Source organism: Macrobrachium rosenbergii, chromosome 45 (assembly GCF_040412425.1).
Source record: "Macrobrachium rosenbergii isolate ZJJX-2024 chromosome 45, ASM4041242v1, whole genome shotgun sequence".
Classification (NCBI taxonomy): Eukaryota; Metazoa; Arthropoda; class Malacostraca; order Decapoda; family Palaemonidae; genus Macrobrachium; species Macrobrachium rosenbergii.
Genome location: NC_089785.1, coordinates 31,119,368 through 31,133,366, shown reverse-complemented (window position 1 = coordinate 31,133,366; position 13,999 = coordinate 31,119,368). Strand labels below are relative to the sequence as shown.

The 13,999-nt window shown below is 36.3% G+C and overlaps 1 protein-coding gene and 1 long non-coding RNA gene across 5 annotated transcripts in view; one reads left to right on the top strand and one right to left on the bottom strand.

Annotated features, from left to right (window-relative positions):
- The window catches only part of LOC136829870 (major facilitator superfamily domain-containing protein 12-like), a 40,057-nt gene extending 32,367 nt beyond the window's left edge, over positions 1-7,690 (top strand). For 3 of the 4 annotated variants that reach the window (XM_067088929.1, XM_067088926.1, XM_067088927.1), the window contains 3 exons: positions 50-177; positions 3,741-3,869; positions 7,094-7,690. In XM_067088929.1, the coding sequence (XP_066945030.1) occupies positions 50-177; positions 3,741-3,869; positions 7,094-7,185 (349 nt within the window). In that variant the 3' untranslated portion in view covers positions 7,186-7,690. The remainder of the gene's footprint in view (positions 1-49; positions 178-3,740; positions 3,870-7,093) is intronic. The other variant, XM_067088928.1, reaches the window with a different exon arrangement.
- Positions 3,554-13,999, bottom strand: part of LOC136829871 (uncharacterized) — a 266,304-nt gene continuing 255,858 nt past the window's right edge. Inside the window, exon 4 of the long non-coding RNA XR_010850516.1 lies at positions 3,554-3,824. This is a non-coding gene — a long non-coding RNA (uncharacterized lncRNA). The remainder of the gene's footprint in view (positions 3,825-13,999) is intronic.

The window sequence follows — 13,999 nt, the reverse complement described above, 5'->3', positions numbered from 1 at the left end:
AAGATTTGCAGATCATCACCTGGCTCATGTTAATTTTGCTTCGTTTCAGGAACTGCTGCCCGAAATGTGCAGATTACTTCCGCGACGTTTTGTTTTACTACTGCGGTGGTGCAGCTGTGCTGTGCATTATTGCTCTACTCACATTAGTACCATTTAAGATCGGTAATCATCATACAAGTAAGTAACTAGTGAAAACTAAATATACAGTATGTAGTTGTCCTTTTGCCTTCAAGTACTGTAGATTGAGGGATAATGTTTGGTAGTGTGTTTTTATATGTGTTATGTCCTTGTGTGTTTGATGATAAATATCCAGTATTATTTGCTGAAAATCCATGTAAGACTGATTGAGGCAAGCTGAATAAGATTTGGAAATCAAATAGACTGACATTGCATGCAAACTGAGACATACATTAATCCAGTTCAGTCTGTATTGATGTACGGACATGAATATCACGACATTGAAACTACGTTACATCTAAAAAGATTCAGTTGATTTGAGAATAAAGCTTAAAAAAAATAGTGGGAGGGCTTGATAGAGTCAGAGTTGATACTGTAAGGGAGAATAGCGTTTGATAGTCACCTGGTCTCCTGTGGGCACAAGAAGAAGGTGAAGGCCCAGACCTACTTGGATGAGAATCACGAGAAGGGAGGCTGGAGATTGGTAGAGATTTTGCCGTTGGGTGGTAGTGCTGTCAGTGCACCTCATATAGTACACTGTAGGCATTACTTCAGGTTCTGTGCAGCATCCCTACGGCCCCTAGCTGCAACCCCTTTCATTCCTTTTACTGTACTTCCATTCATATTCTCTTTCTTCCATCTTACTTTCCTCAACCGTCTTCTAACAAATGTTTCGACATTATTTTCAGCTCTGAATGACCTGATAGGTCCCAGTGCTTGGCCTTTGGCCTAAATTTTATATTAAAATTGAAATTCATAGAGGTTTGTAAACGATAAATCAAAAGAAATGTTGACATAAGTGGTGGAATTCCAAAGAGATCCTTTCTTTTTCATGGTGTTAGATACTATATATGCATATCCTAGCTTTCCATGATCATGAAATTTGAATTACCATGCTGTGCCTTTCTCTAAAGAGCCCAGATGCCCAAAATAGTCTTCTTAACATTGATAATTGAACTGTATAAAAACCATTTTCATGTTTTGAACGTTATATCTTTGTCACGGGTTTTATATTTTTTCATGCTAAAGGCAGTTTGTCTAGCCACTACTGTTCCTTTCACTCAAGAACATTTATTTTTCTCTCCTCTGCTAGAAGGTGACATCACTGTCTTTCCCTCAGATTATATTTTGGTCATGCCAGTATTTCGGGAAGCTGAGAACCTCGTCTGTCCATTTAAGGGTTCGTGTAAAGTAGTTTTGTAGAGGTTAGTAATCCCTCGAATGGTTCTTTTGAGTGGAGGTTTCATCCCTTTTCAATCTTCTTGGACAAAAAGTGTATAACATGCACCGTACTACTTGAACCTTTCATCTAATGGTAGGCCTTCTTAATATCTCCCTTGCAAAACAAAATGCTGATTCATTAAATTCACGAAAGTTACTGTTAAGTTTTGAAATTCATTAATTTGCTAACCAGACTTATAGATTGAAAATTGCCTTTCAAGTGGAATAACATTTATTTTTTAAATGTGTGTGTGTGTCAAGCATGGCTTTCCTTAACTGTATCTGAGAACAGTTCCCTCCAGCGTTACCATTGTTTTTGTGTATGTGAGCTGGATTTTTGACTTGTTGGCCCTGAGGCTCAGGTTAGTTTGGGCTGTTTATTTTTCTTATATTTTTAACATCCTAATCTGGGGGTAACCCATAGTGGGGTAGTGACATCAGTGCACCGCATGTGTTGCACTGTAGGCATTACTTAAGGTTCTCTGCAGTGTCCCTTTGACCCCTAGCTGCAACCCCTTTCATTCCTTTTACTGTACCTCCAGTCTTATTTCACCCTCTCCTAACAATTGCTTTAACATTATTTTCAGCACTGAATGACCTCATAGTTCCCGGTGCTTGGCTTTTGGCATGAATTTTATATTCCAGTTCCAGTTCCTAATCTGGGGAAAAAAATTACTGGAGAAAGTCAGCTATTTATTCCTGAATATGATTCTATAATGTTGCTTCCCCAGCTCACAGAGGTAGAACAAAGCAGTAAGGCAGATGCTAAATGCATTAAAAATATGCTATCAGTTTGTAAACAACAGTATCATTTATAAACAGCCATTATGCATTACTGTAACAGTCGTTATACATTTACTCGTCCTTAATGACAGCTACAGCTTGTGAACTTAGTATATAACCATATTGTCTTTGAATAATTATACATGCTAAGGTCAGAAATTGTAGGGAAATCTTGTGGTTGAAAATGAAACACTTGGTAGAGTTTTGTAGTTTCTAAAGATGGTTTATGGGAAGTATTATGTTCAAGTTCCTTGTCATTTTTAGTATGGTTCTCCACGAACTCATTATACATACAAAGCTGATATCACTTAACTCTACTGTGTTTTTAATATTATTATCCAAAGATTTGTAGTTAAAAGTTTTTTCAGTTAAGGCTTTTCAATGATAGAATTTCCCTGTATGGTTTTAAAATAGATGGTTTAATTGCTGAATATTCTTAATATATGTTGTACTTTGTTACAAGTCTACAAGACATCCCAGTGTCCTGTGTGAATTTTTTGGTTACGCTGGCATAAACAGTTACCAAGAGGGGGAGTGGCATCAGTGCACCTCATTTGGTGCACTGTAGGCATTACCTTAGGTCCTTTTTAGTGTCCTTTCAGCCCCCTAGCTGCCACCTCTTTCAGTCCTATTACAGTACTGTACTTCCATTCATATTCTCTTTCTTCCATCCTACTTTCCTCAACCCTCTTCTAACAATTGTTTCATAGTGCAACTGCAAGGGTTTCCCCTGTTAAACCTTTCAAACTTCTTTACTCTCAATTTCCCTTTCAGTGCTGAATGACCTCATAGGTTCCTGCGCTTGGCCCTTGGCCTAAATTTTATATTCCATTCCATTCCAAGCTATATCCTGTATCGTCACATACTACATTGCTCAAGATTAGCTGTAACTCACATGCGCATCCTTGACAAAGTATTTGAGAGTAATCTTTCCTTTCTCTTTAGTAAATATTTCTTTTTTCCACTTGATTTGTGATGCAAATTAAGCAGTTGGTTAAAGAATGGAGATATGTTTTGTGGATCTGTGAAGCGTACTTTGATTCAATTCGTGTGTTCATAAGCCCGCACCCTCCATCTTCCCTTTTCTGCCCTGTGATTAATAAGCATTGAAATATGACTGATTTTGTTTAAACTTAGTCATATTGATGATTTAATAAATATCAAGACTTTGAGAAGGTTTAACTTTATTAGTGTTGAGACCCACAATGCACCTGTGTAGGTGGAAGTTGACTAAATTCTGACATGTTATCATTTCTTGTGTTTATTTAACTGTTTGAAAGCTGTGTACTCCAACAGCCTCTAGCTTAATAGTAAAGTACTGTACCATTGCTGTACTTAAACTGCTGGACAGGAGGATAAATAAAAGTTCAAATGATTCTTGGAGCTTGAAAGCCCAATATATTTCTCTGTAATGAACCTTATCAGGTTATAATACCTGCGCAGATATTTTTTTGAGCTTGAAAGCACAATGTATTTCTGTGTAATGAATTGTACCTGATTATAATACCTGGGCTTTTTACATTTTAAATACTGTAAACTGACATTAAAACTCTTTGCAGTAGAAGAGAGCAGCGTTGGTGACTCTGGTGACGCAGGTAACATCGTGGTAGTCCCAGGACGATCGGACGATGATGACATCTCGCCTGTGAATAGTATAATTGGGAGTGAGAATCAAACGTCTCCACAAGGTAATTATGGAATGTCTTCATCATATAGGTTTTACTGTATGTTATTTCTCGTATATTTAATCTTTCCTAATTTATGCTTGTATTCTGCACAGGGTTGCTATATTTATTGGAGTTCTTGGGCATGTAGCAGTTTTGTTAATAATAATAATAACAATAATAAAAATCCACAATTATATAGTAAACTGTATTACAGTTCAGGCAGTCCCTGGTTTTCAGTGGGCTTAGTTATCAGCGATCCAGTTTTACGGTGCTTGTCTAACTATGAAAACCGGTGATTTTTGGCACCAATACGTGCTGATTTCCACCTATTGGCGTCGATAGATAACTAAGAGAGACGTCGATCTCCTATTATTGGTGCTGATAAGCCCCAAAAAACGCTGCTTTTCAGTTACTGCCAATTTTCGCTTATTGTCACGCCGTCGGAATGGAACCCCCGCCGATAACGAGGGACTGCCTGCACAAAAGCAAAGACTTTCGAACCTCTTCATTGTTTACGTTAAAATACCGTTCAGGTGTTTGAAAGTCTAAAAATGCTTTTGTGTTTTATATAGTAATATGGTTTACTAATATAGCCTAATTGTGGGTTTTTATTACACAAACTGTTCTTCCTGAGATTGTGAATTTCTTAGCAATGATAATAATAATAATAATAATAATAATAATAATAATAATAATAGGTAGCTGTTTCCTAAAGTCATGTAAGGACTTTCTGTTGTTGTAGGGGAAATGAAAATACGACAACACAAAATCTTTTACTTGACCTTAGCAAAGCCGAGATACCAGCCACACGCTGATGAGAAGCTTACAAGATAACATGGAGGAGATTCTATATAAATGAAATGCCAGAGAAACGGCTATTATTTTCAATGCTACTGCCTTCAGAGAAGGTCTTCTCCCTGATAATAATAATAGTAATAATAATAATAATAATAATAATAGGAAGAAAGGAATGTTCAAACTTACCTTATATTGGGTCCAAACTAATGCTGGTCAAGAACTGGCCAAAGTTCATATAGGATTAACAACATTAATAACAATTATAATTACAAACCATTGCCTAATTTGCATGTCCTGTACCAGTCTTCACGTTTGACTAACTTTTAATTGGAAATTTAAACGTGTCTCACTCGCCAGTATTGTCAGTTTTTAATCAGTTTCTGTCTATAATACAACTTTAGCAATTGCAACCTAGAGAAGATTATAAAAAAACAGTTAAATGTCTGTGAGGAGGAAGTAAGGATTATAACTTTTATTAAAGAGTAACACTGAACAACTTTTTCCCATTGGGTAGCAGTGCCACCAGTGCACCTCACACGGTGCACTGTAGGCCCTCACTGTAGGTTCTTTGCAGCGTCCCTTTTGGCCCCTAGCTGCAACCCTCTTTCATTCCTTGTACTGCACTCCCATTCACATTCTCTTCTCCCATCTTACTTTCCACCCTCTCCCAACAATTTTTTCATAGTGCAACTACCTTTAAAACCTTTTCATTGTCAGTTACCCTTTCAGCACTGAATGATCTTGTAGGTCCCAGCGCTTGGTGTTTGGCCTCAATCTCATATTTCATTCCACCGAACAACTCTCGTTTATCCAGTTCACTTTCCCCTTTCGAATGTTTGTCGAGGAATCGTTTGTTGTTTTGTAGATGGCAGCCATTGCTTTGCAAGTTGTCTTTATACCATTTGGAATTAGGAACATCACCCTCTACAAATAGGTGCAAAACTTGAACCCGTTTGAGTTGAGAATTTTTACTTGTTGGTCCGGTTAAACTATTTAATAATTATAATACTGTATAAGAAACTAGCAAGAGAGGAAGAAGAGGGGTCTCCCAGTGGATTTGCTAGACACTAGTTAATTCCCTACATTAAAGTGAAGTAGAGGATACTGGCTTTAGATAAGATTAATGTAGTGAAAAACCATTTGAAAAGAGCAGTTCAGTATATAATGTTATAAGTTTAATTTTCCCTCTTCCTAAAATCTTCAGCTGAAAACCCTTATGGACAGAGTCGGCTGACTATACCCAAAAGGGCCCCCAAGGAAAATCGGCCTGCGTGAGAGACAAGTTATAGGAAAAGGTGATAAATAAATAAATATGATTGAAATTGAAATAAAACTGATACAGTATACCTGAATTCGGCAGGAATGCATTTGCACCTTGCTTGAACATTTGGAGATCAGAAGATTCTAAAACTGCACCTTACAAACTATTCCTCATTTACTTGTAGCCAAGATAAATGCTGTGGGCATTTACTTAGGGATCTTTGCAGTGTTCCCTTAGCTGCAACCTCTTTCATTCCTTTTACTGTACCTCCATTCATATTTTCTCTCTTCCATCTTACGTTCCACCCTCTCCTAACAATTATTTCATAGTGCAACTTTGAGGTTTTCCTCCTGTTACACCTTTAAAGCCCTCTTACTGTCAATTTCCCGTCCAGCGCTGAATAACCTCATAGGTGCCAGCACTTGGACTTTGGCCCAAAGTCTATATTCTATGATATTCTGTTGTAAGGAAGGTGCTGACTGGTTTATTACTGATTTATGTACAGAATATTCACAGAGGTTATTGGCTGGTGTGAGCCGCAAAATAGTTCCTAATCTCTGACAAATCGAAACAGGGATTAAGTTGAGGCGTCTGTGTTTGTTCACAGACAGAAACATAAATACAGTCTGATACAGAAGATTCAGTTCAAGATTACAAGTACATGATTGGAGAGCTGGCATAACAATGCATACAGTGGTGATAATAAATGGAATGTGACAATAATGGTTACAGAGAAATATGTATAAAACACGGGTGAGAGGAGTTGTGCTTTCATCGACCGCAAGGCGATTGCATGGTCTCGTATTAGAGGAATTTATTTCTGGTGATAGAAATTCATTTCTCAGTATAATGTGGTTCGGATTCCACAATAAGCTGTAGGTCCCGTTGCTAGGTAACCGGTTGGTTCTCAGCCACGTAAAATAAGTCTGATCCTTCGGGCCAGCCCTAGGAGAGCTGTTAATCAGCTCTGTGGTCTGGTTAAACTAAGGTATACTTACTTTTTCCTTGTATTAGAAAGTTGATTTGGTTGTAGGTCCACTGTCGGTGGACGGTACACTATAAACCTCCTAGCGAACAGATTAGTTTTTAACTTACGAGAATTCATCATATATTTTATTGCCTTTTAGTGCTTTTTTTTTTCTTAGAAGTATCAGTGTTTGTTACTGATACAAGTTTTTTCTTCCAGTTCAAACAGTACCTGCCGATTATCATGCAGATATCAGGGCACGTGTGGTTTCCCTGTCTTCCAGCGACGGTGATAACGAAAGCAATGCTTGATGGAACTGATGACATTAAATATGATTGATGACTTGTGAGTGGTTTTTCTAAGGTTGATTTTGTATTTAAAAGTTGATATAAAAATGGTTAGCGTCGTACAATTTTGAATGTGTACTTGATTTTGTAGCAGATGTTGAAATATAGAAGTTATTTTTTGTAAGGTTTGCAAGAGTAGTGTTACTGTAATTTTATAGTTGAATTTTAATATTGTTGTTTAGTACCACAGTACTTCCTATCATATGTACAAACATTTTGTTGTGCTACATTAACTCTGAAACAAACATTTCATTGTGCTACATTAAAAGACTTGTACCATTTGTGCGAAGTTATTCTTGAGAGTTGCGAAGTTATTCTTGAGAGTTGCCATGAAGTACACACTTCAGATGGTAAACCTCAAGCATTCTCAGATTTGCAAATCATTTGTCCTAATCAGAATTAATTAGTGGACATGATTTGTGAATTTATAACTCAAACTCACTGACTAGAGGCCTTTGAGTTTTCTTATTTATATAATTGTAGATTCCAGGAAATTCCAAGAAGTAACAGTGATTCAGTAAAATAAAGGAAATTAACCCCCTTATGGAAATGGTTGTCACCAAAAAATCTACGGGCATTGTGATTTTGAAAGTGCAGGAATGGGCTGTTTTATTTCTGTGATATGAAATTGTTAGATTTTGTCAGAGAAATTTTAGAAAAGAACTTTTATTTAGCAACCTTACTGGCAAGACTATATGTCTGTCTGTAGCCAAAAACTTTTTGAACATATATATATATATATATATATATATATATATATATATATATATATATATATATATATATATATACATACATACATACAGGCAGTCCCCGGTTATCAGCGAGGGTTCTGTTCTGACGGCGTGACGATAACCTAGAATTGGCGATTTTCGGTTGTTGGAGCCTACGTTAGGTTGGTGCCAATACCCAACTATTGCCGCCAATAAGCGGAAATCTCGATTTTCGGCGCTAGACAAGTACTATAAAACCGGATTGCCGATAACTGGCGGACTCCCTGTACCTGCACATATTAAAAACTTGTTGCACTGGTACAATTTTTGGCCTGGTGAATGCAAGAAGACAGAAGTCTGTTGTTGAGAGAGTGCTATTTGATATATTTATGTAGAATCAATATGTTGTAATTGAGAAAATGGGTGTCATGCTTAAAATTAAAGTAGATTTTAGTTGACTTATAATCCTTTCCATTTTTAGACTCAACATTTTCTCAAATTGTGCAGCCACTTGAGAGAAACAGTTTCTACTATATATGGCCTAATAAACAAAATCTGATTATCACCATTTTCTTAATTTTTAAAGAGTTTCCAGTACAGGCAGTCCCCGGTTATTGGTGGGGGTTCCATTCTAATGGCGTGACGATAAAAATGAAAATCGATGATTTTCGGTGCTTATTGGCACCAATAACCGGAGATCCGCGCCTCTGTTAGGTATGTATCGGAACCACTACCCGACTGTTGGTGCCGATAAGCGGAAATCACTGATTTTCATCACTAGACAAGTGCTGTAAAACTGGATCGCTGATAACCAAGCCTGCCAATAACCAGGGACTACCTGTGTATCATTTCATTGTTAAATAGGATTTTATACTTACTAATATTATACAGTGTTGTGTTTGTAAATATTTTTTTATTTTTATATAGCTAGTTTTTTGTAATTCTTATTCATTTAGGTTAACACGTGTTATGACTGTGAGATTCATACTTTTACAAATTGTAAATGTAAGTTATCAGTATGTCACCTTAGGTCATCCATACCACTTCTGATATTTACGTTTTCGAAGTAAGTGTACAGAATTGCCAATGGACACTTCACATTGATCAAGTAGCTGTGTAGAAACTTTGTTTAGGCTGACCAACTAATGAATGTTTTATTGAGTTGAAAAATCTGCTATGAGAACAGTCATCACATTAATGTGCAGTTAGGATTGAGCTCTTACGCTTCCTGTTTTAGGACGAGAATGAGCACCAAAGCATTTGAAATAGGAATTTCGTGCACATTTAAGTCAGGATTTATTTTTCCCTGATTGTAAGGTTTAGGATTCAGTTGTAAGGAAGAAGCATTTCCTTTATACAAAATACAAAAAGCATTGAAGGAAACTATTCTGATAAAGAAACTGATGCTGAAAGTCTCACATATGATTTTTTGCTTTGATCTAGATTGATACAAAATATTATTCAAAGGTTCCCAAATACTTTAGTTGCTGGGCTGGACATGAGAAATGGCCAAACTTCTTGGTGCAGATCATTCTCAGTGAAGATTGTGTGACAGGATATTTTTTAAACGAGCAGTTGCACTGCTTTTGAATGACGTAGGTGGAAGTGTGCCAAAAGTCTAGTGCCTGCCGAGTGAACCACACAGCAGTCCATTTGTAAAAACAGCTTGTTAAGTGCCTTATGTTGTTTTTGCAAGTAGGGACAGCAGGCCTAAACAGACAGTTTCCTTCGCATAGTGCCTACATAATGCGGTGAAACACTTATAAGGCATTGTGCCTTCGTAGAGCATTGAAGCATTTATAAGGCACTGTGCCTACGTAATGCAATGACGAAGCATTGATAAGGCAGTTCCTTCAAACTAAGAGTGAGATGTACTGTACTTGCTAACTTAAGCAGACGTTTAAGGTCAGATTAAATTGCTCCTGTGTGCTATTGCAAAGCTACTTTTTTAAGGAAAATTGCAACAAACACTGTGATGCAAGGCTGTGATGGAAATCTGACCACATAGCACTTAAGACGTTAGTATATTGTAATTTTGTGGTTGGTGCATAATTTTGTCTTTGTGACTTAACACTATTCTTTTACTTAGCCACGATAAAAAGCCAAAGAATGTTTATCAGAGAGGTTATTTGAGGGTTGTGATTATAAATTTGAGGTTTGCAAAAGTGTTGTAATCAAAATTTGATATTCGTACCTTCATTTATGCGAAAGGTTGACACGTTATCATTTTCATCCAGTTTTTCAAAGCTAGATGCTTATAGAATTGTAGAATTTTCTGTAGATCACACACTTAATCTTCAGATATTAGGTAATGCTTTACTGTATTTAGATATTCGTCAAATTTATTGAGAAAGATTATACTATTGGTCAATGATTCGATGGGTTGATTTATAACCAAAAAACGAAGCAACCCATTTTAGGTGTCTTCCAAGTAATGTAATATTAAGAGCCAAGATTTTTTGTCTAAGAAATGCCCTATGTCCACTTGTGATTGGTAAATTATAATTGGTCTGCAGAAATTGATCTAATCTGTAAATGCAGAATTTGTGACTTCAGTACTTCCTCTCTGTATGTTAGCTGACTCAAACTAGTTTAAAAGTAAACCATCTTGACTGTAATGTAGGTAGATGTCACTTTGTATAATATTTTGAATATCAGGTTCTAAAGATTCACTGGGCATGTTAATGTCAGTGGCTCAGGGTACAGATGGGTCTATCCCATCCAGGGTACTTATTATATGGTAGGTTGTGGCATCCCACGTCACATATGAACAGAGTAAATAACAACTCCTGTAAGTTATTTTGTAACTGATAATGTGATTATCCTATATTTGTTTTACAGGCTCCTTGAATCTTTGATGTTAACAGCTAACAAAAGGATCAGTTTGAAACTATTGTAGTATACCATGAAACTATACATTGTTGCTAAGGATTTCTTGTGATTGTATAAGGCTTATGCAATGTGATGTAAATTGTCTACTTTTGTGTTTGATGCATCTTGAATTTTTGACGTTAAGGATTTCTTGTGATTGTAAAAGGCGTGACTAAGGTGATGTTAATTTCCATGGACTAAATTATAATGCATATGTTCTATCAACCTGCATTGTACTGCATACTGGTGGCATTATATACTATGGTAATGCAAAATTTAGCCAAAACATTTTTGACGCAAGTTTTATTCTGAAATGAGAGACAGTGACCAAGTTATATTATGTTAATGAAAAAGACTCCACTTTGACTTCCATTAAACAGTTACTGTGTCCAATTATCAAGGTGAATATTTTGAATGATAGTTTTATAAAAGTCCCATGAAGTGAACTAGCTTCAATGGTGCTGTTTTCGGGGCTTTAAAGTAGTTTTATTTTTTCAACAGAGAAATCTGAGGTATGTTTGAGTGCGTGTTATGAATTTTGTTCTGGATACGTAAGGGCATTGGCTTATATTATTTTTGGGACTTATATAATTTATATTAAACCTGTTATACAATAACTTTACTGTGCAAGAGATTTTAGACAAAAATCCTTGTAATTTACGTCATACCACACCTTTTCCTAGATGAGTGACTGACTTATAGGTTGAAATAAAGTTACTTTTAAACAAAAGATCCTTTTTTTATTATGTATGTACTTGAGGATCATTGAAAGCAATTATTGTGAACATGAAAATTTTTTCAGTACAGACATATAATCTTACTTTGGGGTTTTATGGAAGAGAGTGTTATCTCAGAATCCCAGCATAAGCAAATCCGATACTGTAGTAACCTCCCTGGGCTTAGTCTAGTTATTTTACTAAATGCTAATGCAGACAGACTTAAAGAGATATACAAGTACAAATTCTAGTTTCTCTCTCTCTCTCTCGGTCGGTAAGTGGGATAAATGAAAAAAAGCCAATTAGTAAAATCGTAAAATGTTAGAAAACCCACGAAAAGTGTAACTGATTTGGAAAATTGTGAATCATAATTATGTCTTAACCACTCCCTATCCTGTATAACTCTCGTTGGAACTTTGGTACAGAAGTGCAGTAAACAGAAGCAAATGAGAATAGAACTAAGGACAAATTTGAATGTATATTCACTATCTTGTAAATGGATTTGCTCTATCTTTTATATGTAAAGGCATATTACAGAAAAGATTCAGGACCTGTGCAGCTGTTATTTATTGAGCAACAGGGTAAATTTATCATAAGAGCAAGACTAGGAACACTGTAGGATAACCTGAAGCTTTGTGGATAATGAAAAATCATTCACATTAACATGAACAATAAACTAATCTTATGAACTTGGTGCCCTATGCACCACTTGTAATATAGTGTCAGGCTGCGTCCACACAACTGAACTTTGTTCGATGTGGTGTTAGAAGCGGAGAAACAGTGGGCAAAGTTCTGTACAGGTTTTTTCGTATGATTATCGAAGTAACGAGGCTTTGCTCGTTGCTAGTTAAGATTGGGGGATGGGTTTAGAGGAGTCGTTGTCTGATGTACGAAGTCACCTTCTTCATCAGTGTCAGTGAACTATCATTTCTGTTATTCCCTACATTTAAACATGTCCAAGGTTTACTGGTCTTGTGAGTTAACACTGAGCTTGATAGAGTTGTATCATCAACGCCCATGCCTTTGGGGTGTGAGAAGCGATGTATGTAATGGTCCATTTTCTCGTACATCAGTCACTCTTGCTGCCGTCAGCACCAGGCTCAAACTGCTCAACTGTCATCATTTGGACACCAGCATAAAACCATAAAAACCTTTGCCGATCTTTGCTCGATAAGAAGCAGAGTTCGATCGTGTGGACGCAGCCTTAACTGATTAAAATGAAGACTATATTTCCTAGATAATAAGCTTACACTCATTAACCATGAACATTCTTCAGGATATGCTAAAACATACATTTTTTTTTTTTTTTACAAAAGTACAACAAAACTGCTAAACTGAAATACTTTATTTCTGCCAGACCTTTATATTATACTGTGCCAGATTCAGTGTGATCATGTAAAATATTGTAAGCCCTGGTTTAAGAGAAATTATTCAGGTACTTCCAAGTTATGTCCTTGACAACAGTTTGTTATCCAGGTAAACTGACAGGTTGTTATTGCAGAAATGTCCATTATTCATAACCTGTAGGTTGTAGTTCTTGCAATTGTGACTACCTAATGTTTTCTACTTATTTTTAAACCTTGTTGCACATGACACTGGTGCTGAAGAATACTAAAACTAGTTATGTGTGACATTGGTGCTAAAGAATATTAAAACTGGCCTACTTGGTTTGAAAATAGCACTTGATACTGTTAACTTTGGAGTTAGATGGTGTATGATAATCAGCATTCAGTGCCTTTGGGTTTTAGTGTCTAATTTTTAAAAAGATATATGAACACACCTCTTATCTTACTTAAGCGTATTGCTCACCGCACGTCGGTTAGCCAAAAGCCAAGCGTTACCTTTGAAGGAAAAAGAATTTTAGTCTTCCGGTTTAGTATTCCACCTCTACGAGAAACCCTCTTCCACCTACTCTTGTATCATCTGTCATTTTTAATCTTTGCTCATGGCAAGTAATATCTAACTTGACCTTTCCTTAGGGTTTTGTATCAGCATTGTCATCATGCACCCTGGAATTAAAATTTCTATCCGTTTCTGATATATATCACCATGACAAGTTTATCCACCAGTTGGAGAGAGTGAGCAAGAGTTTGCATATTCAGTGGTGATGATAATTACCTTCAGGCCAGGTTTCAAAGTTGCTAATAAAACAAACATATGAATGGCAGACCTTTTGTGATAGAGAATTTGGTAACATCAAACTCATTATTAGATTAAAAAAAAAAATAATGTAATCTTTGAATCACAAAGGACACACTGACGTGAATTATCTTGGCTTTAAACTGGTCATGACCCAGTCCTTGTATGCAGGGAATGTAATTCAACAATGACGGTTATACATATTTTCAATAAATATCCAACCTTCACCCAAAAGCAAGCAGGGATCTTCGTCACTTTCAATACATCAAGTTATTAAATTTTTAAGGAACTGGAAGTTATTCGATATGAATATTATTTTGTTAAAGATAAACCCTTCAG